This window comes from Pseudopodoces humilis, chromosome 5, assembly GCF_049639895.1.
Source record: "Pseudopodoces humilis isolate 2021_Gansu_Grassland_sample_001 chromosome 5, ASM4963989v1, whole genome shotgun sequence".
NCBI lineage: Eukaryota > Metazoa > Chordata > Aves > Passeriformes > Paridae > Pseudopodoces > Pseudopodoces humilis.
The window spans coordinates 21,198,170-21,222,979 of NC_142204.1; the positions used below are offsets into that span (position 1 = coordinate 21,198,170).

At 42.3% G+C, this 24,810-nt stretch overlaps 2 protein-coding genes across 4 annotated transcripts in view; one reads left to right on the forward strand and one right to left on the reverse strand.

Moving 5' to 3' along the window:
• Positions 1-6,158: 6,158 nt before the first annotated feature.
• On the forward strand, positions 6,159-16,432 carry FBXO7 (F-box protein 7). Its single transcript, XM_005527542.3, has 9 exons — positions 6,159-6,439; positions 7,730-8,036; positions 8,987-9,214; positions 10,892-11,033; positions 11,498-11,581; positions 12,657-12,749; positions 13,683-13,859; positions 14,524-14,561; positions 14,919-16,432. The coding sequence occupies exons 1-9, from the start codon at positions 6,318-6,320 to the stop codon at positions 15,321-15,323; spliced, it is 1,596 nt and encodes a 531-aa protein (XP_005527599.1). The 5' UTR covers positions 6,159-6,317; the 3' UTR covers positions 15,324-16,432.
• Positions 16,433-17,553: 1,121 nt separating this feature from the next.
• The window catches only part of SYN3 (synapsin III), a 187,953-nt gene continuing 180,696 nt past the window's right edge, over positions 17,554-24,810 (reverse strand). For all 3 annotated transcript variants that reach the window (XM_088055066.1, XM_005527544.3, XM_088055067.1), the window contains 3 exons: positions 24,613-24,697; positions 22,842-23,139; positions 17,554-21,401 (listed from right to left, as the gene is read on the reverse strand). In XM_088055066.1, the coding sequence (XP_087911192.1) occupies positions 21,269-21,401; positions 22,842-23,139; positions 24,613-24,697 (516 nt within the window). In that variant the 3' untranslated portion in view covers positions 17,554-21,268. The remainder of the gene's footprint in view (positions 21,402-22,841; positions 23,140-24,612; positions 24,698-24,810) is intronic.

Below are 24,810 nucleotides of genomic sequence, written 5' to 3' on the forward strand. Positions count from 1 at the left end.
ACTGGTCATTGGTAGATTTCCCACTCTAAGACAGACAAAATGCATTATCAATATTGCCCTGATATTGGTTCTTTGAAGAATCCTTACAAAGTTATCCCAGGACACTATCCAAGAAAAAGTAGTCTCAGGGAAAAAACATTTTGAAAACATAATCCACATTGTGACAAATTTCAAAAATGTACCCTTTAATTGGCAAACCTCCAGTTCTTACACATTTTTGGTTTTCTCTCTTTTAAGCAACTCAAAATAAATTCTTTATGGTAGCAATACTGTATTATTCACAAAAGCCTGCTGAATCACATACCCTAAACATTTTCCAGAAATAATGTCCTAACTTTTCCTGCAAACATGCCGCTTTCAATCCTGATTAATAAGGGTCAATTAAAAATCAGTGTAAAACCAAAAAGACAGATTTTTTTTTTTTGTTATTAAAGGTCACAGATATTTACTAGATGTTGTCTAGCAGGATTGCTAGAAACATTGATGCAGATGAGATACCCTATTCCCATAGCATTTCATTCACACTGAGGAACAGAAAACAGCAATCTTGGTCATTAATGTGCTTTGGAGTAGATTAATTTTTGTTTGGATCTTAAATGTATGTTGGGTAAGAAGCTGAAAGAATAAACTGAATTGCCATGGGAATAAAAGATTGCATCACTTTATACTGGTTCCTCACACCAGTAAGCTTTACTTCTGCACTCCAAAGCTGATACTCTTGGCTTTCATTCCTGAGCCCCTCTCAGACACTAGGATTGATGTACAAGGTCACTCAGATAGAGTGTCTGAGTCAGACAGAGCTAAGCAGAAGGAACTTGTCAGCTGCCTGATAGTCTAAATGAGAGCTGCCAATTGCACTGCTGAGGACAATAGATGTCAGACAAATTGCTCTGATTTTTATCCTCAGTAACTGAGCAGGCAAGGACCGATTTCTGTATGTAAATAATTATCTTAATTCTTTTGTCTTCACAAAGATTAAAGTAGTTCAAGTACTTGAAGTGGAGAAAAAGATTAAAAACTCCTTTGTTTCAGTTTGTGTGCTTGTCTCATCCTAATGAAGTACTGTAGTTACCAGACTGTAGATACCATGCCTGGTTTCTCCTTTGTGAACAGTCTGCAGAAACTTTAAATAAAGATCACAATAAAGATTAGAGCTGAAATTTGCCTAAAACTCAGCAAGCTTCTGATGTAGAAAAAAAAAAAAGTAACCATACTTGTCTTGTACAGGTTTAATACAGCCATAAAAACACACTATGTTAAACTGACCATCCTCAGAAAAGAGTATATCTGAAAAATAATTTTGTAATTGTCTCGCCTTGGTCCTGTACAAGATTTTTCAGTCTACAACCCACAGAATAATTTCTTTCACTTTCAAACGTTTAGAAACCTCACTAGTTAACAAACACAGGACAAACAGTTCTCAAACACGATAGCAAACACAGAGTCTACCCAACCTGAAGTCCAAAAAGAGCACTTCAGTTTCCCAAATATCTCTGCTGTTATCACAGAACTGGGACTGGACTTTTCAGTTTCTTCATTGCTCCATGTTTCTAGTTACTCTGCAGTATACTCAAGAACCAGTAGGGTTTCGGCAGCTCACTCAACAATGTAAAATCAAAAAGGACTCAATGGCTTCAGGGTTCCTACACACTGATACTCCATATGGAAAATCACATCTTAAGGGAAAAGGAGTATAAAGTTTATATGATTGACAGAAGAGATATATTGAGAGGAATGCTTAAACAAAACAGCAAATGACAGACAGGAATTTCCTAAATGACTTAAAAGCAGATGATGCCTCTTCACAACTAGTGTAAATACCCACCAAATGAGAAAAGCTCCAGTAAGTTCCTATTCATGGTTTCCGGCATTCTGAGTAGAAAGCAAAGTGATGCTATCCACTTCCCAGCTCATGAGGCAGCCATCAATCCTGCTCAGTGAAATCTTCAAACAAAATCCACAGGACGAAACGGCTGCCCCTACCCCACAGGTTGTATCTGTGAGTATGTCTGGGACACTTCTTGATTTTTCAGCAGCTTTGCAGAAGCTTTGTGTTACCACAGCTTTTCCTAAGTTTGGCTTTACTACTGATGCCCTTCATAATCTTTCAAGGCCTTAGAGAAGGGTTGCCAGAGAACTATTAATCTATGCCAGGCTGCAAAATAAATAGCATAGCTGCAATGCCTACACAAAATCTGCTAACAATGGATAACTATGTTGGGAGGTAGTTGTCTGATGATCTGATGGAAAAAAACATTGTCCCTGTTTGGACCCATTGCATCAACGTTGCTGAGCTCTGTAACTGCCCTATCCTAGCACCTGAGCCAGGACTATGAGGCTCATTTTTACCAAAGTCCATTTAGCAAAACAAAATCAGTGTCCTTGTGCTGGCTCTGCCCTGCATGCTGCCCTCACAGCTAAGAATTCAGGGTGGTTTCCAAGACACAGGCAGAGTAAGAAACACTGAAACACTGAACAGGAATGCAGCAGGCATTGTTTGTCTGGAAGCTGCCCAGATTCGGACTCGAGTTCATCGTTTGCATAGATACTTTCTAAGCTTTCTTCTCTGCTTTTCTCCCCATTGTTTGGCTCACTCACCAGTCTCTTGTACAACCATTCCCTTTCTTTCAGGGAAGTAGCATGAAGCACTCTCAGCCTAGGCAGCCACTTCCCTGGGTTCACACAAATTGCAGTCCTGTCAGATTCCTAAGAAGTAGATGCAGTGATCTCCCTAAGCAAAAAATGAGCCTCTTTTTACTACCCAGAGAAATGTGACTTTAGTCTGCTAATGAAAAGATACCAAACCCTTGACTTTAGTGTGCCATTTCAAATATTTTTTCTCAGCACACAACTCCCATCAATTTGATATTGTTAAAAATATGCAAATCCAAGAAAAAACACTAAAAGTGTCTGAAGCAATCTGGCAAACTCCAGGAAAATTGCTGTAAGATCTTTTGCTCCATACAATCAAGATTTTAATCAGAAACAGAGAAGTTAAGAGCAACATGAGCAAACTCAGACACTGTTTAAGGGTCATCTGTACGACAGCCAACCTGAGATGATGTCACAGAGAGTTCCACTCACTGTATAGAGCATTAGCATAGAGGGCTCCAAGATACCTTCTAGCAGTAAAGCTGACCACCAGCAAGCTGCAAGAATTTAGGAGGTTCTCTCCACTGGCTTTCATTTGAATCTCTTCCTCCAGTGGCACTTCAGACTGGCACTTCATCTCCTGATGATACTTCAGCCTTCACACTCATCTCCTTCTCATCCCACACTTCATTGCCTCTTTCAGTGTGACTCTTGTCATTCAAAATATGAGCATCACAAGTCAATATATACACACATATATTTATCTGTACATATTACAAAATACATTATTTGTAGTGGCAAATACATGAAGAGAAATATCAGAAAAGGTTCACTGGCTCACAGCTTTATTACCACACTCATCTTTCAAGAAAAAAAATATTTCCATGAGATATGTAACTGAACCAAAGAGACCTTTACATTTTATAGTTCTCCTGTGCCATAGGACTTGATCGACAGGACTACAGCTTTAAATTTCAAATTACTCAAGAGCACCCACTAGGGCTATCAGTAGGGTTTTACAGCTTTGGTGAAACAGGTTCTATTGCTTGTGTTTCACACTGACCATGAGGGAAAGAAACAACCTCAATAAAGTACTTTAAGTAGAGAAACTACATTGTCTTCAACAACCATTCCAAGCTACTGACAAAGAGCTGTCTTTTGTCACCATACTGCATATTGTCTTAACGAATGAGACTTAAAAATAATTCATTCTTTCTGATAAGAGTGAACTATGCTGAAAGTCAAAATTCCTCTATACACAACCATTTTTTCAAGCCTCTAGGCACACAGGTTTTCTGTACTATTTTGACAAGTGCCCTTCCCAGCCAGAGGTCAGCTTCATATATGGCCATTGAAAGTGTCCTGCCTGCAAAATGAAAATCTGAAGACAAAATTAAAATGGTGGAGAAAACCTGTAACTCATCAAATAACAGCCCTTTTTTCTAGAATGATGCATGAAGGAAAAAATAATAGTGGTGTTGAGTCATTTGAAAGTTGCCAGACTTGAAAGCTGAGGAAAATGTTTTAGTCTTTCATCCTAATTGTTTCCTAGGAGGTTTTCCTGCTACATGGAAAATGTGTCTAAACCTTACATTGAGTGGAAAACATGTCTAAACCTTATATTATAGCATTACTCATAAAGTTCAAAGGAAAAATTCACAGAATGGCAGCAAAAACGCTCACTTGTAACCGGTGTAGCTGGTTACCTAAGAATGACTATAGTCAGCTCCCAAGAAACTGAATCACTTTGTGTCACACAATCGCTTCAGCTTGTGCAAGCTACAAAACAGGTGGTTCTGCTGTTAGCACCACGTCTGCAGCTGTGGACATTCCTCATACTAGGGAGGCCTCCTCCACCCTTCCAAAAGAGCACAGACTAAGATGCCATAGAGCCAGTGGGATAACAGGAAGTGGCTGAGGCAGGGATAACTCTGAGGAATGAAACAGTAGGACATCCATGGCCAAAGGAAAATGGTAACGATGTTGAGGCAGCAGCATGACACACTTTGGATTCAACCCTCTTCGAAAGAGAGCAAGGAATTTCTGAGAGGCACAGTGCTCCTCATGTGTTCTCCTTTCTACTTCTCTGCCAGTTCCACTCTCATCCCCCTCTGCCACGGCAACCCACTCTTCTGGGTTTATCCAAGATGTGTCCCCAATTGATGATGACTGCATAAGCACTCCTTCAAAAAGGGTGCAGCTTCTCAGGAAATCACTTGTTCTAGTGTTTGTCATGGAAGAGCTGGTAAGTTACACCAAGCTGACTGTAATGAGCATCAGCTGTTCCCTTGTCCAGCGAGCGGTGTTCCAGCTCAGCAGGCTCCTTCCTTTCACCACATTCAGTACAAGCCTCTCCTTTCCACTGAGGAATTTACTGACATGTTGAAACCAGAGGATGGCTGCCCTTCAGCTTGAGACATCTCTGACTGCAAGCTCTAAAAAGAATGGGATTGTTTGGATGGCCATGTTCAGATGCATTAAGATTTCACCTGCAGTACAGAATAAAGAGTTTTTTGAAGTTTCAAGTCACCTTTTTCCTGTTTCCTTTTTCCAGGACCTTTTAGGTGCTGAAAGAAGACAGCAGGGCTGGACCTACAGCATTAAGCAATGTGAATAGGGCCCTAATTAGCAGTGGTACTTGGTGGTAGCTGTGTAAGCCAGGTCTTGTGATTTCACTTATTATTTTAGTATTATATCCCTACAAAGTATCCCAGTTTACTTGGGTTATTCTTTGTATGGAGAAATGTGATGCAAGCCAAGTTTATTGTTAGAAAGAAAACCAAGATGATCTGAGAACACGCATTGTTCTATGTAACCTCTGAATTCACTGCAAAATTCTATGGAATTCATTAAACAAAGTGAAAACTTGATTTTTTTTTTCCTTTCACAATATTCCCCCAGTCAACATTATACTCCTGCCAAGTGTGCATTTCCAGATAAAAGACATGGGGAATGGCTTTTTTTGCCAAGTATGACAGATGAAGGGGAACTAAAGCCATTAAACTTCAGTTTCTACCGCTTCATACTTTTATCAAGATTATTTGCTAACAGGTGTTATAGCACTATCTCTGAGGTGACAACTCAGCAGTCTGGTTTAGAAAAATCAAGTTCCCTCACAAAACTAAAACCTCTCGGGGCCAGCATCCTCCTTCAGCCTTTTCCCTTTGTGCATTTCCACCCTCACTAACAGTTTAACACCCAGCCAAGCTCTCCCTAGCAGTTTTGGCTGCAGAACATCACTTGGCCCGGAGTTACACTGAGGAGGAGGAGGCCAGCGGCCCAACCACCCTCGCCACGCGGCGTCAGGCAGCCCGGGCGCAGGAATCACTGCTGCCAGTGGCGTATCCATCGCAGGGTAAGAGGCTGAGGAGGAACGGAGCAGTTGCGAGGCGCGAGGGTTACTCCCGTAGCAATGGCGGCTCCCGCACCGCCTGTGGGGGCGCGCGCAGGGACGGCTCCTCCCCGCGCGCAGCCGAGCGCCCAATCATCGATCGTGGCCGGGCCACCGCGCGGCTCGCAGAGACAGCGATCGGGGGCGTGCCGCGAGCCCCGGAGGCGGGGCCAGGGCCGGGCTGAGGCGGTGCCGCGACAACCAAAACAACGGCCCGGCCCGGCAGCCCTTGCGCCCGCGGCCCGCCGCCACCTTCCCCGCCGCCGCTGCTCGGCGGGGTCCGCTCGGGGCGCGAGGTGGGCGCGGAGACCCCTCCGCTCCCGCTGCCTCCGCCATGAAGCTCCGCGTACGGCTGCAGAAGCGAACGGCGGCCCTGGAGGTGCAGGGGGCGGAGCCAACGCTGGGGGAGCTGCGCGCGCAGCTCCGCTTGGCCCTGCTGCCCGCCTGGGGGTACAGGTAGCGAGCGGAGCGAACCATCGCGAGGGGTGCCGGGGTGGGGGGGAGGCGATGCCGACGCCGCCGGTGCGCGGCCCGGGCCGGCCAGGCCGTACCATGCGGTGCGGGGGGAGGGAGGAGGCCCGGGGCTGTGGTGCTGCCCCCTGCGGGGCGGGCACGGAGCTGCCGGCGGCACCGCCCGGGCCCGGAGCGCCTCGCGGGGATTGACAGCGCTCGGCCCGGCCGCTTTAGCGGCCCGCGGGACCGGCCGCCCTGCTCCTGCAGGGCCTGGGCTCGGGCTGCGCCCGGCTGGGCACTGCGGAGCGGGAAAGCACAACTCCGAGAAATGCGGGTTGCAGCACCGTCAGAGCTGATTGAGACTTCTGCGCGGCGCTTAAGTTACAAAATGCTGTAGCGTCTCAGTTTTAGGCTTCTCTGAGGCTTCCTGGAGAATCTCGGTTTAAGTTTCATAAACAATTTAACTGAAGAACTCCAGGCATCCTCCGCAGGAAAATGAATCGCCTGTAAAAGGCGAGCGTTTTCTGATGTTGGCTGAAGGGTTTGTGTCACAAACCTTTAATTAGGTCCGACGTGCTGGTGTTTCACTGGTGATTCACACAGTAGTGTGGGCAGGAGGAATCTGAAGTTACTGCTTGTCTTGCCGCAGTGGGTGTATTTTTTAGCTGCTTCCCTACTAACCAGTTTCATTTCTGGGTTTTTTTTTTGGCCTGAAGCATCTTACCTTATTACCCTCATTTGCAACTAGCATTCTACAGGACACCTGCTGATCGTTGAAATTGTTTAGCATGAGGAGACAGCAAGTTGGTTGAGTCTTCAATACTATTTATTTTTAAATAATCTGAGGCAGTAGTTTATGTATATCTTGTTTTCCTAGCTGTGATACCTTCTATTTTGAAGGGCATTTGTTGCTTTCCTTCGTAACTGTTTTGTGAGCAATTTCTGTAAACGAAGTTTTATTTACCAAGCAGCTACAGCAACTTAAAATGTACTTGGTGATAAACATGGGGGAAATAATTTCATATAATCTTTTTTCCCCTCACTATTTCTTTAACATATAGGTAATTAATAATGGATTAAGCCCCATGGCACAATACTGTTGTAATATGCATTACGCATTTCTAGTTGTAGAATCATAGAATCATTGAGGTTGGACAAGATCATCAAGTTCAGTCTTGGACCAATCACCACCAGGTCAACTACACTGTAGCACCAATTGCCAAGTCGAGTGTGTGGCTATCCAAGTGCAGCCACCCATGTTTCCTTACTGTTTTTTTAAAAACTGTTTTGCAGTTCTGATACCACGTTTTCAATAACACTGAACAGAAAAGATGCTCTGACAGAGGATCAGAAGACCTTAGCTTCATATGGCATTGTTTCTGGAGATTTGATATGCTTGTTACTAGAAGAGCCAGATGGACAACCCAGCCTACCTCCTCCTCCTCCTCCTCCTTCTGCTCCACCCTCGCTTCAGAATGGTCATGAGCCGTCCACCTTGACCCCCAACACAAGTCAGGCCAACAGTCCAAAAGAAAAAGGGCAGAATGAGCAATCTAACAATGAGAGGGCTCAGGTGGAAGTTCAAGAGAGTGATGAGAGGGTAAGTACATGAGAATTTTACTGTACAGCTCAAGGCAAAAGAGAAGGTATCCTGTTGTGTCAGTAGCTGTACTATATAGGAGTGAAATTCTTAAGAATATTTGGCTCCTTATACTTGTCTGATATGTGCTCAGTTATTTGAATGGAAATTTGTCTATCCATTGTATGTTCCTGTGGCACAGAGCTAGTTCAGAGAGCCCAGAGTTTTTCAGGTTTACAGGAGTAAATGTTTTTGCTGGAACAGGCACTTAAGGAAGTTAGGATTATGTTTCTTGCCTGTCTCAGTGCTAACTTCTGATTCAAGATTGCAGATGCAACAGGCAGTGTCAAAGACAGGCTCTTTTTTCCCCCCCTTTCCTGACCCTCACCTTATGTAAATCTGCTTACAGTTTTCATTCTGCTTTTTTAAAATAATGTGTCTGTGTGTAATTTTTTCATATAATTAATAACATGCCATGATTTAGAAGAAAAGAAGCTACAATGATGCCACAGTCCTCAGGTGGCAGCAGGTGCACTCCACTGATTGTTTTGTTTTTTTTTTTCCCTCACTGCTGTTTAGGCTTGTTGTGTTTGTTGGCAGCCCAAGTTACCATTTTGGTTGCTTGCCATGCATATTTACTAAGTTTAAATAAATGGTGATTCTGTACTGATTAAATTATTCCTGAATATGTTGCAAAAATTCCGATGAAGGTTTAATATATTATCATCACTTTGTCTTCAGTATATGCAATAAAATGACAGACCCTTTCATGAAGAGTTTACATTGTAAAGATTAAAAAATCCAAAGGCTACATATATAAGCTCAGTCCTCATGTGGAGTGAGAAAATGGAGGTGTAAGGAATTTGTACAACTTGTATGGGAAATCAGGCTGGAATAAGCAGATGTATAAAGTTGATATATATAGAGGTGTAGTTTTCTGAAAAAAAAATATGTTTTGCTTTCCCCTGAAGGCAGGATCCAGTCTAGAATTTTCTTCTGGATTAGTCTCAGAGGATGCTGACCTGGAAGAAGGTACAGGTTCCTATCCCTCCGAACCCATGCTGTGCAGTGAAGCTGCTGATGGTGAAATACCCCATTCATTAGAGGTACTCTACCTTTCTGCTGAGTGTACCAGTGCCACAGATGCCTTGATCGTTCTGGTTCATCTTCTCATGATGGAGACAGGCTATGTACCTCAGGTAGGTAGGTGTAGCATCAAACAGAAATTTCTGGGTCAGTGTGGGGAAGCTGTGGGATGTACAAGATGCATCTGAGGATCTGCTTCTGCCTTTGTATGTCAGTTGGCTGCAGGGGCTGCTGCAGGATCAGCTTCTCAAAATTCCCTGACCAGAAAGTCTTCAGGTCAAAGACTGGAGCAGCTTCTGGGTGTGGAAGAAGAGGCCTGTCCTTGTGTTTCTTTTGGTCCTCAGCCTCACTAGGACCCAGCTGAATCTCCTGTTTCTGCCTTATTCTGTAGTGCATGTGCAGATGTTCTTAGGCTGTAGCACTTCCCCAAAGTAGTGCCTTAAGTGTTGGTGTCATCTTAATGATACCCTGCAAATGGTGCTTAATGAGGCCTAGGTCTGCCAAAAAACTGTCTCTTAATTCCATATTCACCTAAGTGTCACGTTTGGCTTTGGTTTTACTAATCTACAGAGGTATCATACTTGAACACCTATGGCAGTACATCTGTACAATGTATGGGTTCACTTTTTCCCTTTGCATTTTATGTTTACTAATACGTGGCTGAATATGGAGAAAAATACTTGGTCTCAGGCGGTTGTTTAAATTCCCATCTTTTTTCTTGCAGTGAGGCTGACTAAGCACATGTAGGTGTCTGGTTGACCAGTGCCAATTTAAAAAATCTGCTGAGTTCATTGCATCCCCATAATGTGAAGTACTATGTAAAGAATACGTTTGCCACTCGGAATAAAGTTTGTTTATGGCAGTGAGCAGGCTTGGAGGTAGGGAAGATGAATGCTGTGTGTCGCTCTATTAGGAACGGTGAGAAGAACGACACAGACTCTCTAAGGAGTTGGTCAGGAGAATGTCTCGTAGTTTATTACTTCAGCTCTGTTTTATAGACTGATACGTGGAAAGTACAGAAAGGAAATTCTTATTGGTTAGCAAACCACTACATCACCATCGTTGGTCAGTGGGGCACACACCCCCCGACCTTCTCCTGCAAAGAAAACAAGGAACAGACAAACAGCACCTGCAAGGCTGTTTTCTGTCTTTGAGGATTGTTTTGAATCCTCCCATGAATTCCCAGGCTCCTTTCTCAGGCTGGACTGAGAGAGCTATGTGGCCTGTAATTTCTGCAGGCTCTCTGTTTCAGAGTTAGCATCCACAGCTGTGCATATTTAAGAGGAAAAAAAGAATATACTTGTGGTTAGATTGTATCCTCCTCTAATATTCCATATGAGCTATTTCATACTGAAATTGAAAGCAAACCTGTTAGTTCATTCAGGTTTTCTAATTAACTTAAAATTGTGATTCTTAAAGCCCTATCAGATACTGTAAGTTCACAGAAAAGGTGCAATAGCTTTTTTTTTTGAACAGCAAATTGACTATGTGCAGGAGTTGTCAGAATGCTGGAATGGATGACAGGATGAGGTATGTGTCTCAAAGAAGTAGGTGTGAGTGCTCACTGGACAGGACAAAAGTTACTGAACTTCACTTAGATGTGCTGTTAGTTTTGGGGAAAATGTGTGTAATCATATATATTCATAATCACTGTGTCATTAGGGCTGACCTAAGAGTTGAATTGCAAGCATTATTCTGCCATTTCCTAACTTCTAATCGTTTTCTCACCTCTCAGCACTGGTTCATTGCAGAAGTATGACAGTGAGTTTGTGATCTCTTTACATCTGTAGGGGATAGAAGCCAAGGCAGTCTCTATGCCAGAGAAATGGAGAGGGAATGGTGTTTATAAGCTACAGTACACACATCCCCTTTGTGGAGAAGGTTCTGCTGGTTTGACCTGTGTGCCTCTGGGAGATCTTATTGCTATTAATGGTAAGTCAGTCAAGTCTTCATCCTGGATGCACATTCCTTAAGTATCACCATTGTTTGGGAAGAGAAAAGTTAAGTGTGCTTTTGTGTGTTTTGAACTGTACCTTTATTGCTTGAGTTGCTGAGGTGCAGGAGATGCCACTTCCTGATGCTGAATACTCTTGGCATTTCCTGTCTCTGTGTTAACTGTTTCTTTCCCTCTTGTTGTAACAGATTAATAATCCTTATGAGATTCAGCTGGTCTTTTCATTGCAATATTGTAGAGTTATGTTTGTTGTCACATTTCATAGGAACTTCGGTACACATTGTCAGACATGAAGGAAGTAGATTTACTTCAGCTACAATGTTTTGGCTTCTTTTATGTTTTTTGCAAGACTTAGAACTTCCAGACTATGTATTATGTCAGTAATGGTCTTAGTTGTCTCTCTGTGTTTTAAATTTTGAAATGTCTTTCTTTATGTTTGTAGCAACATTAAAAATCAACGAAGAGATTAAAAGTGTTAAGAGAATCCAGCTATTGCCATCATCCTTTATTTGCTTTCAGGACCCAGGTATGCCTGAGCTATGGTCTCATTGTAGTAAACTGAAAAGTAAAGAAGGGACAAAGTGGGTAAGAATATGCTTTAGTAAAGCATCAAATAGGTGCAGAATAGCAAAAAAGAATAAAAATGTGGTTACCATTTAGGTTAGTCATAACTTTGTGGTAAAAGGAATTCAGAGTGTAGCCATTTACTTACACTTTGTTGTTAAGACAAATTGTATTTCTTAGATTAACAGTGTAAGAACCTTGAAAAGCTCAGTTTATCCTTTGGCCCATATGCCTGTTATTTATGAGGTCCTAGGCATATGTGGGAATCTCTGGGACAGCAGTGCTGGGTGATATCCCCTTTCTGCCTGGCAGCTCAGGACTTCAGAGGCTGATGGTGCCTACACTCCTGTTGTAGAACTGTGGTTGTTAAATTATTTTTGTTAGAAAACCTGTGCTGACCACGTAGGTTTCTTCAGAGTGCCAGAGTTAGAGGAAAAATTAAGGTGAGGGAGGAGAGAAGGACAGATCCATGTGGATCCTTGTGAGCACAGACCTGACCTTCCTTATATTCTCTGAAGGATATGAGTTGCTTTATCGGCAGGCCAGGCTGACTCAATTTCCTGTGTTCTGTGTAGAAGTCTAATTGAAGGCTTGTAGAAGAACTGAGTGCTGAAATGTGTTCCAGTATAATAGTGAAGTCTTCTTGCTCCTCTTTCTTCAGAGAATAGAATGGAAGAATACTTCTGTCAGAGAAATGAAGCTTGCAGGCTTTTAGAACTTAGGTTTATGTTAGGCAGGAGCTTTGAAATCTGACAAAGGAAGCTCTGACAGTTTGGGAGTCAGTTTGTTTCCAGACAAATCAAGTCTTTCCCTTAAATGTGCCTTTTAAGGCCGAAGGGAAAGCTTAGCCTGACCATGGAACTGATCTCTGCTTTATCAATGTCTGTGTTGCAGGGTAGTTACACTCTAGCTGTAGAGCTGCTTCTATCAAGATCACAAGCAGATTAAAGTTGTGCTAATAAGAAAACTGTAACTCTTATATAATTTTTGCATTATAACCTCTTGAAATTAAACTTTTTCTCTCTCTTCTTTGATAGAGAAGGTTGCAGGTGTTTACAAAGACCTTCAGAAATTATCCCGTCTCTTTAAAGACCAGCTGGTTTACTCTCTCCTGGCTGCTGCCCGACAAGGTGAGAGGAAATATGATGGTACTTGATTTTTGATGATGGAAGGAAGGGAATCAATCTAAAGCCTTGAAGGAAGAGTGTTAGAAACAGCTTTTCAGTGATAGGCATATAAGCAGTAAGCATAAAATAAAATATACATACTAAAGAAATCATGTTAATCTTTGTAACTCCGAAAACATTAATATAATTCTGGTTTTAATTTTTGATTGCTCTATTCTCACTTTTTTCCATGCATAATGATGAGGAAATCCTGCCACAATAATTTTGTAGCAGCAGTTCTGTAGTTTTGATCTATTTCTTTGTCAAAACAGAAAAAATTATTTAGCATCATGTTTGGAAGCCTGACCTCAGGAATGATCTTGTTAGGAACTGGTCATTGAGGTTTTGGAACAGACAGTAGGAAGTAATCTAAGCTGGTGTCTGTGAAGCAGTGGGAAACCAGGCTTTCTCTGCATAGTTCCAAAGTGCCATCAAAGGTCTCAGCTTTGTATTCTGAAGACAATGGAATTCCCTCTGGACTTCAGTGCATGAAGATTTTATGTGGAGCATGTGCTCTATGTTTGTGGTTTTTGCAGTCTCATGAAATTGGGCAGGTCTTCTTTTTCTTTACTTATTCCTTAGCTTTGTAACGTATAAGCATAATATGGTGTGTGGAATGTTTCTTAGGCATAGTGCTCAGTATGAAGTGTCATTTGCCCTATTTTATGCACCTCATAAGTGAAGTTAGAGTTGCAAGAGGTCTGTTTTGCAAGGAGTCACATCACAGTAGTTGCTCAGAAAAGTGGTGTAACTGAGGCATCAAAGGGAGAGATTATAATGTTCTTTCTTTCTTTTAGGGTCTTTAGAGATAGAAGATCTCCAAGTGATCTATAAGAAGATCTATAAGTGATGTTGAGTTTACTCTTTTTTTCTGAACTTACTTTCTCCTTTCTGTAGCTTTGAACTTGCCAGATGTGTTTGGCTTAGTGGTCCTTCCTCTTGAGCTCAAGCTTCGGATTTTCAGACTTCTGGATGTCCGTTCCGTCATCTCTCTCTCTGCCGTTTGCCGTGATCTCTACACAGCTTCCAATGACCAGCTTCTCTGGAGGTTTATGTATCTGCGGGACTTCCGAGGTAACGTCGAGGCACATCTCTTTTAATTACATTCTCATGTTAACAGAGGGATTAGCTCTGACAGGTTTTGTTAAGAGGCTTCTCAGGCAACCAGTAATGATATTGAAACACTATGAATAAATGCAGTTGTTTATGATCCTAATCAGTGCAGTTGGTCAGGTGTGATTCAGGTGGATGCAGAGTTTTCTGCCAGGGAAAATGGTTGGCAATCTTCTGAGCCATTACTGGTGCTCCATGTAGTTCTTCCCATTGTGTGGTGCTGGCTTTCCTTGTTTCCATCTGTTTCCTTTGCCACCTTAGTGCATTGGCTACTGCAGATATTAAGAAGTGGGGGGAAGATAACATTCCTGCTTCAATTTCTCACAATAGAGTAAAGAAACAAAGGTAACCAAGGGAAGTTCTCTCAGCAGGCAAAGGCAGAGACAGTGTTTCTGGGATTTCTCTAATAACATTTGAAGATGATGCTTTACCTGGAATGGGTGTACAAGTAGACTACCTATCAAATGGACATGGAGCTTTGTACTTTTTAAGATGCATAATCTTTAGAAAAAGATGTATTGACCAAAAGTGTTTTTCCTGTCTTGAGTATTTGAATTCTGATAAACAGCAGGTATCTGTGGCACAAGATCTGTTGCTTTTCTTAATTCTTTGCTTCTCTTTGTAGATCCTATTGCAAGGCCTCGTGACACAGACTGGAAAGAAGTAGGTGGCTTTTTTATATAATCTCTCTGAGATCAGTCTTAGTTTGGGAATTAAGTATATACTTTGAGAGGCAGTAACTTTGAGTTAAAGTTTAAAAGTGTGGTGTTCTGTGTACGCATGTTGGTCAGACTAGTGGAAAGGAGCATCAGCAAGTTACATGGTGCATGCTCAAACTGGGGGTTAGAGATCTTCCAAGGGTGCTGTGCCTGATCTTTGGCGGGCAGGGGTGTTGCTGCTCTGGGTTTTCAGACTGGTGAGGAGCACTTTTTTGAGAAGTGCTGTAAAACTGAATGCAGTTGCTGAAGCTGGAACACTTGGAGAGCTTTAAAATCCTTTTTTTTTTTTTTCTGTCTGCAGCTATACAAGAAAAAATTGAAACAGAAGAAGGAGGCCCTGAGATGGAGACACATGATGCTTCTGCCCCCTATACCTCATCCAATCCCCTTTCATCCCAACCCATTCTATCCTAATCCCTTTCCACCCAACCCATTCCCATCAAATCCAATCTATCCACCAATGATCATTGGGGGAGAATATGATGAGAGACCAGCACTTCCATATGTTGGAGACCCAATTAACTCACTCATTCCTGGCCAGGGAGAAGCACCAGGTCAGTTTCCTCCATTCAGACCACATTTTGACCCAATTGGCTCCCTGCCTGGAGCAAACCCTACGCTTCCAGGACGAGGTGGTCCCAGTGACAGGTTTCCACCTCGACCCAGCCGGGGCCGCCCCATGGACATTCGCCGTGCATTCATTTGATTGCTGCTTTTTCCTGCAGGGAGTTTTGTAGTTGCTGAGCTTGCTTTCTAACTGCAGGAAATTGCAAATCCCAGGCACTAACATCTGCCTTCAGATTGTGTCAAGAACATGCGTGCATGGTGATGTCCCAGCCACAGAGGCTGGGTTTGTTTTATGCTCTGGTAGTGCTGTACCACCTGGCACTTAAGGTCTGTTCCTCAAAGAGCTACGACTTAGAGCAGTTTGTTCTGCTGCCCTCCCTCCTTGCCCTTAATCGTCTGTGAAGTGCTACTTAGAGACCAGAATACCGGCCAAATCCTTATTGCATCAGATAAAGAGCACTTTAAATACAAACCCTCTTGTCTGTCTTATTTGAAGAGTTTTACTGAATTTCCAGGATGAAGGGTTTTGTGTAAAATCTACCCAGCTAATTAATAATCTTTGTTAATAAAAAAGTTACCACATAGAACAGAATGCTGCCACTGTTATGGTAGATGTGTGTTCATGGAAATTTTTAAAGGTGTTGTTTCCTTTTTCCTTCAATATTTTATTAGGTAAAAAGCATTTTTGTATTGTTACTTAATGCACAAAGAGTACAGCAAAGGGATTTTCTTTATAATGGAAATATTAGAACACAAATTAATTCATTTTACAAACAATTGAGTAAAGTCATGCTACAGTGCAACTCAGAAGTCTAAGCAGAAGCAGAGCAGTTTTACAAAGAGTCAGCAGCAAAACTTTTGACTTTGTCCTTGACTTTGCAAATAAGGATCTGTAGTACGTGACTGCATTTACTGTGTTTTGAACTAAAAGTGGTGTGAAAATACATCTTTTCTCCCTATCTGACATACTTAAAGTATTAAATAGGCTGACCTGGTTGCAGTGGGAATGGGATCACAACAACATGAGAAGCAGAATGAATTCTGATTTCAGTAAATTCCATTTAATTCCACTACTTAAGTATCACATGATTTCTTACCAAAACAAAATGTGTCATAGCATGTTATGAGCACCTTTCAAGTGTTGTCTTATTAACTAATGAGCAGCTAACAAGACCGCTTTCAAAGTTTCCTGATGAGACCTGCAAGCTGGTGCTGGAGCTCAATTAAAGGAAGACTGGAATGACTAAACTTTGCTAGAACTTTTAATTTCTTATGTATTTTTTAAGATGATTGATCTCAGTGTTTCTATAAATGTGAATGGTACTAATGACTGTTGTGACAACTGATACTATTTTCTAAAACTTTTTTGAAATTCCAGCTGTGGAAATGGAATGACATTTCCTGTTAAATACAAGCTATTTAATCAGTAATACTTATGTGCTTTTTCAGGTGAGATTTCAGTGGTTCATCTTCTTGTTTTGTATAAAATCAGCTGACTTCAGTAAGGTCAGGTAGTTTTGCCAGTGGAAGTAAAATATAATACTTTATTTTGCTGTCAAAAGTTGTATTGTTTCTTTCTTCCTTTCCTGCTTCACAGGGATGGTTTTACTTCACTACCAAGATTAGCCTTAACTTTTAGCATTTGCCTTCAGTGGTTGAATTGCCTTGTTCCAAAAGCATTTTCACCAGTGAAATGTATAGTCAGATCTCTTAGAATTTGCAGCAGTTCTTTATATTCCACTGACTATAAAAAGGAAAAGGGAAATCTACACTGTATTGGTCTTGCACCATTTTGTTCTTGTGATGATGAGTGCTTCAGCAATGCATAGATTATATTCAGATAAGGTTACAGAGCTTTAACTGATAAAATAATTTGTAACTTACCCTTTTCTATTGTTTCCAAGCTATTTCTGGGAACGGTGTTCATATACTGTGTATGGGAAGTTAATTTTTGTGGTGCCAGTGGTACTCACATTGCCAATGCCTTGATGAAAGTCACATGGTTTGCCCTGCTGGCAAGCTGTGTGCTGCTCTGGAAGAGCATGAAGACAACCATGTAGTCATACTTCTGCCAAGCTGATGCCAGAGGTTCAATTTATCCTGGATTTTGTCATTGAAATGTTTGTTTTTGAAGTAATGAACTCAGCCCTTTTACACATACACTGCTGAATGACCTGAAGATATTCCTTCCTTTTTTTATTGTCCATTACATTGCAGTGAAGGTGGCGTGAGCCAAAGATTAGGAAACCTGACTTAGCTGGAACTGTAAAGTTCCTTAAAGAGGAGTTCCTGTTATTCATGAAACAGGATAAAAAGTGACTATCTCAGGACCAACAGTATAAAATTAGAAGAAAAAACAGAGAACATACTTGAAAATTAGCTGCTTGTTTTATTTGCCAGCTTCTAAGTGAAGTATGTGTGTCATTGCTGTTGAAAATGATAAAAGAGAAATCACAAAAGGTGAAATGCCTTAAGATGAGCATTCCTTACCTGTACTATTCATAGTATCTAGCACTGTAAAGGTTGTTACTGAGTCACTTGGAAATGAGGAGCTATTATCCTTGGCTTTTCTGTGTATTGTTTTATCTTATTCATGAAACTTCAAGCCAACCAGAGGAAGCAACTGAGCCATACATAAGGTGTAAGGTCTTACATATCTGCTTCTGATTGGTGCAAGACTGTAAAATACCACTGCATTTACAAGTAGGACTGCTGTTCTTCCGGACCTTAGCTTGCCTGGGAATGTGTGTTCCACTCCTCTTGAAATACCACGCCTGGCTATGACAAGAAAGTCAAGGTGTTCTTCAGTTTGTAGCTAAACACCAAAATGTAAACTTAATTTTCCAGATGGAGGATATGGATGAGTGTCATAGCTGTGTCCCAGCTACTTGGGCTAGTCCCAAACACACAAACCTACTCATGTTTCCTGGCTTCCATGTGAAGAAAATTAAAGCAAATAGGACAAAAAAAATGTTTGACCAGGTGCTCCTTTTTCACATCTTGTGTGAGAAAGATCCCAAGCTGTGCTGTGGAGCTTGTGTGCCCTGTGATTCAAATGTATCCTCTCTTTACCAATTTTTCTGTTGTTTTCTTAATGCCCCTGTGGTTATCTTTAGGTACTTAAATGTCTCTTGGGTATACCTTAATTTCCCATTCATATAAAAGGAGAATACCCCTTGTATTCCCTCTTCTCTTTTTCTAGAGTAGAGGGATTTTGGAGTAGAAAGCCAGCATTGAAGGCAGTAACTTGAAGACAGGATGATGCATTTGTGAATCTCCTGCTACATCTAGTATGTGAGCACCATAGCTGTAGACTGGAAGTGTACTGTTGAGACAGTTACAGAACACAACAGATTTTTGTCAATCTAACTTTGGAAATCAACTCAGTGATTTAAAGCACTTCTCTGAATAGAACTGAAGGTGCTTTTTCAGGATCTATGGACTAATTAAATTAAGCTGAGAGTGCCTGTTGCTTGTACTTGATGTTGCAACTTAAAGCTAGGCAGTGAGATGCAATTCTGTCTGCTTGTCCCTTGAAAAGTGACAGCTGGGGAGCTGTAGACAAATGAAGAGGTTGAGTCACTGTTCCTGTTTCTGTGGTCTGTCAGAAGACAGCCCTGCTGTCTTCAAATGCAGCCTCAGCAAATGACCCAGCTGTTGCACTTTCAGTGACAAACTGTTGTCGATTTATGGGGCTGTGTTGTACTAGTCACCATTCCTTTTTTGTGTATGCTGTGTTGGTGAGGGAATCATGGAGTTTCAGGGGATAAAGCAATTGATTCTTGCAGTAAACTTTCATTTCTGTCTGCATCTCTGGTGACCATTTACTAGGTAAAGGCATAAATCATGCTGAGGGAAGTGTTACAGCAGGAAGTCCTCTCCTGCCAGGGTTGTTTTACCTCTTCTCCATATAGTGAAGCCTGTTAATCAGCTTCTCTTGCCAGTGGGACACTGTTTGCTCAAGGCCATTTCTCACTCTTTATTTCTCCTGCAGACTGCAAAACAGCAGGGACTGGTTTTTTTTTTGCTCAGATGATGACATATATTTATGATGCTACATTGTAAACTGCTTATCAAACCCTGAAGGACAGCACAGAACTGAGGAAAACAAAACAAAACAGGAAACAAGCCATCAGAGAATAAGGTGGTTCTGTAATACTGAATTTGAGGTATAAATTATTGGTCCAGATGAGTCTCTTGAGGGACTTCTAATCTGGAAAAGCTATGCTGTTACTTGCCATTATATGTGCAAAGGCCTGCTCAGGGGAGGTCATACAAGGTCCAGATGACTTCATTGGAATTAGATGTTCATTACAGGTGCTATGCAGGAAGGATTTCCTTGTTTGGCTTTATTCCCACCAGTGAATCATAAGATCCAAGATGGCAAATGCAGCTGTTGCTTTTGCTGCTTTGGGGATCTCCTTGTTTAAGGGACAGCAAGGATCTGGGCCATTGGCTCAAATACTTTTTTACTTTTTTACTTTTTTACTTTTTTACTTTTTTACTTTTTTTTTTACTGACATTCCTGGGTATTCCTAAGTATCATCATGGTGAAGTTGCCAAGGGAAGGAGAAACCCAATTCTAGCCTCAAAGCTGAGGAGGGGGGATGAGGGCTGGCACCTGCATTAGGTGTGTTCCAAACAGACCTCCCAGGGTGCAAGGCTAGGATCTCAATGGATATAAATAGCTATAAATATGTAGATTTATCCAGGGTGAGTTTTTCAATTATGAATACAGCTTTTGTGGCGTTTATCATGTCCCAGTTCCAGTATATGTGCACAGACACAGCTTTGTTCAGTATTGCTGGCTTAGAGGAAAAGTGCACCAGCAAAGATCCAGCTCTGTCTTCTCTGGAAGAATAATTCTTGTGAGTGATCGGGGGAAACTAATACTGGTTGTTACCCGCTTGGGACAATCCCATACATGCCCTTCTGTGGCTTGGTGTCTCAGGAAGAACCCAGGTCATCTTACTTGTGAAGTACAGTTTTCCAGTTCTGTTGCAAGTTTGTCACCTTGCATTCATTTTGCATTCACCCCAGCAAAGTCAGTGGGAATTCAAGGCAGGAGACAGGATTTCACTCCATCTCTCTGTCCATTCAGTATTATGGAACACTCAGCACACAGCTATGTGCACTTCATCAGCTCTGCTATTAATTAAGCATGTTCCTGAGGGACATAGACAGCCAGATGTGACCAAGTCACCAAAGTGCTTGGAGTTTAGCTGGGTTTTGTCTGGAATTTGTGTGAACTGTGAATGTGAACTCTGGTGCTTTCAGGGGCAGGGGAAGATGTTTTTTTGTGTTGAAGACCCATTTCTTAGGTTATTTTTGAGCTAAGGCTACAGGGTTAGAACATGACATTTTTCTCTCAGAACTTGGGAATCATGCGCAGGGGACATAAATGCAAGGCATGAAACAGAGATGTTTTATCTGCTGTGAGCAGAGTGATCTGGAACAAAGCAGCAGTCCATCTGGCTGACCTGCTTGTGTGATCTTTGGTGCTTACTGATGCCTGGTACTGTATTTATCTTGAACACAGTTTTGCTATAAAAAGTGACCTTTTATGAAGTTGGTATAATGAAATTCCACAGTTCACTGGATGCTCAAACATGCTCACTTTGTTGGTCAATGGATACTTATTCTTGACTCTACCTTTGCACATGTGTTTCCAAAAGAAGCCTAATTTTTTTTAGCTTGTCCTTAACAAGAATTCGGTAACTGGAAGTTAACAATTGTATTGACTATATACAAATCAAAATAAAACCCAGTTTGCACTGTCATAACTGTGTTGACTCCACAGGGGTTAGCAAGAGTAAAATTTGCTTTACACTTCAGTCATTTGAACAGATGTGATTCTGATTATGCACAAAACCCAATGAAATAGTGACACTTTTATACAGTCACTTTTCAGACCATTATTTGAGTATTTTCTTTGTAATAAAACAACTATAGTTTTCTAAATTCCTTTTACCCAGGTGTTAGTTGTAAATCGCTGGGTTCACTGAGTATATTCCAGGATGACATCAGGTGTGACATTAATGTAGAGTGAGGGCTGACAAAAGCACAGATCCAGCTGCAGGACTGTTAATCAGAAAACAGGCTAGCAAATGATTTCCTCAGGTTGCGGATGGTCTCAGCTTTTGCTTCATCTTCAGTGGCATTTCCTCGTTGAGATGACTCAGATATGCTGAAGCTGTTTGTCAGGGACTGCGATTTGCTGAAACGGAAAACAGAGTTCAGTCTCAGCAGGAGAAAGTGGAAATTCAAAGCTGGTTACACATGCTTTGTGTTTCATCACACAGACAAATGCAAGGATAAAAGGAGAGGTTTTCACAGAATATCCCTGTGCTAAGACATCCAGGAATGGGAGAGGTAGGACAGAATGGGGCACGGGCAAGTGGCTCAGTCAAAACTGGTGTCAATGAAAACATCTGACTAGAAGTATACAGTTGCCATTTGGTGAGGCTGTTGTGAGATACCCTTAAGTTATTTCACTACTAATACAGAAGAATGTATTAATATTAGGGGTCACCTGTCTCTCATCAGCCTTACCAGGAATGATGGTCTTGGCCTTTCAGCTGTGAGAGCACCAGAGGTTGGGCAAGTCGGTATCCAGATCCCCTTCAATGTGTGCTGTTTCCTGCCCTCCCCAGCCTGTCTGCTCTGACTGTAAACTCTCTAATGCAGATCTTTGGGTTGACCACGCTGCTCCTGCTGGCTGTGTATCTGCTAGTGGTCAAGTTCAGATCAGGACTGTGCTTTTGAAGCAAATGTCCCTATTTTCCCTGCTTCCATCCTTCGTTTCTTCTGATCAGTAATAGGTATCCAGCACAAAACGAGACTGGAAAAAGTATCTGAAATATGTATAGTGTGGTGACTGCATCCTTAGCACCAACATTTTGACCCTTAAGTACACCTCGCTTAGTTTGCCTCGCTAATGTAAACATGATCACTGAAAGCCTTTTCTAGACCATCACTCCTCTGCTTCTCAGAAATTGTCTTCATCTTCCTAGCCTATGTTTTGTTTTGGCCTGTTCATACCAATTTGCTTGTGTTAACTTCTTGTCAGCATCAGACCTTTTTTCAGTCAGTTTTCCTGCCATGGTGCCAGCTAGATATTCTCCACAAAGGGTGACAACAAAAGCTGCTTCCAAAGATCCATAACAGTTCAGCATGCTGTGCTCCAGAAGAGTGCTTCCCCACACAGTCAGTATCTGGAATTTTATATACACTAATAGGGCCACTTTCACTTCCCTCTGTCTTCCCTGCCTTTTTGCTATGAAATGCAAAAAGAATCTTTGTGGCTGCTACACTTAGGAAATAGTGAAGGAATAAAGACACCCTGCTGGGAAGGCAGTGGCTGTGTTGATATGGCCAGGGTAGAGCACACGATTAACAGTGAGCACATGAACAAGAGAAGAGTGTGAAATCTTTGTGATGTCAAATACAACCTGTTCTTCCTGACAACAGGTCACTGGTGGGCTTTTATGGCAAGGGATACACATTTACCTCTGAAGTCACTCACAGTTGTGCAGGCCTTTGTTCCTGGGGACTGCTGCTTGACAACTGGTGATATGTTCTCCATGTCAGCTCAGGGTACTTTCTGGACAGCCTTATTCTAATATCTACAGATACTAGGAGTTTGTCAGTCACTTACTTCAGGTGTGGGTGTGGGGTGGTTTGCGGCTTGGACATTTCTGTGGGGCTCGGCTGGCTGGGAGCCCGGCCTTGGGCAGGAGGCCTCGGCTGCTGTGGAGGGAACGCGCCTGCCTTGGAGGCCTGGACTGGAGAGGACCCAGTTGCTGACCGGACTTGCTGTGGAGATCCAGGTGACCTTTGCTGCTGAGGAGAAGTGGACTGGGGGCTCTGGGGCTGCTGTCCTTGAGGAGACAGACGCTGCTGTGGGGGTGCGTTTGTTCGTGGAGGCTGAGATCCCTGTGGCTGACGTGGTCCACCTGAAAGGGACATGTAGACATAAACGTGAGGAAATGCATGTGGTGGGCAACAAGCACGGAGCATCTCTATGGAAGGATGGGTTTTGCTAAGAAGACTCCTCATAGTAGCTTCATGGAGAAGAATATGGCAAATTCTCTCTTTCAGGCCTAAAATTGGTGTCATGCCCTCCTCTCTAGAGTTGTCCATTTCTCTACCTTCTTCAGCAATACAGAAGTCCCTCCACTCTCCCCAAAGGGAGCCACTTCAACCTGCCTTGCCCTTCATGTATCTGGTGTTTCTTATCCTTGGTGAACACTTCTTGCTTGGGGAGGGTCACTGGAGAACCAGCTCTGTGGGAATGTAAGCTGACCCTGCTGGTTTGTGTCAAGCAGTCCCTTCACAGGCCAGCAGTTTGATGTGAGACATTCCATCCTATCACTATCCATACCTCTGGTCCAGAACCATCACCAGGTGCCTTCAGTTGCTTTGGTAGCAGACTCTCAGAACTGAAGAGGATGTGGAAAACAATTGGACATGACATGAGAAGTTGCTGGACATGATGGATAATACTGTGAGAACCTGACAAAAGTTGCAGATAGTGTTGTGAGGTCTGGCTGGATTTCACAGGTGATCAGGGGAGTTATGTGAGAAAAAGTTTTACAGAGAATTGAAGGGGAGTACTGGAGACAGATGGGGAGTAATATCCCTCAAGGCCAACAGCTCCTATCAGTAATAGTATGGAATGCCAAGATTACATAGATGTGTTTGGTATCAGAAATGCTAAATTTTGGATGCAGCAAAACTGTCACCAATGAGGAAAAGATACTTAGAGGCAGGTGTTAATTTGATAGGAGGTTGAAATGGAGAAAGGAAGGAAAGGTGGCAAAAATGATGGTCTAATCAGTTATGTGAATTGAGTGGGTGGTGTGATCTGGCTACCTACAGGGCAGCCCTATGCTTCATCACCTCAGTGTACATCAGGATGATAAGCCAAACCTGTTTTTCTGACCAAGCCATATATGTCAAACTTATTTCTGCTGTCAGGAGGAGCTGAGGGTGTGCTCTTGATGACATGGGAACTTCTGGACAGATGGACTGAGGATTCTGGTATCGCAACACTGATGTTGTTGATCTGTTCCAAGCCTGACAACACTAGCATCTTTTCATCACTCCTCTACTCTTGTAGCTGCACAGCTTTGCGCAAACACAATGTACTCTGTGCCCAGAATCCTGCTCCAGTGCCAGTTTGAGTGGCCTTGTTTTGCTGAGTCAAGTCCTACCAGTGGTATCAACTGGATCTATATTGAATTTTCATCCCACTTTCTGAGCTGCTGTGTAGTATGACAGTATCTGCTTTAATAGTACACTGAATTTGCTGCCTTCTTGGCAGTGAGTTGGAAAATGAGCGAAACCTTTATCCTGATACCTTCTATTTAGAAGGCAAACTGATAGGACTCAGAGTCATCACTGTCACGGGAATCAGAGAACTGTACCTTGTGGAGGAGGCCGTGGTTGTGACAGTTGTCCAAGTGGAGGTCCAGCCTGAGATTTCATTGACACAGGCTGAACTTGTGGAGGCTAGAGGGAAAAAAGCCAATCCAGTTAATACAGAGTCCCCAAAGAGAAGACCTGAGGTAATACAGGAACTGTAGAGTCATGAAGTGTTCCTTAAATATACATTCACACACATG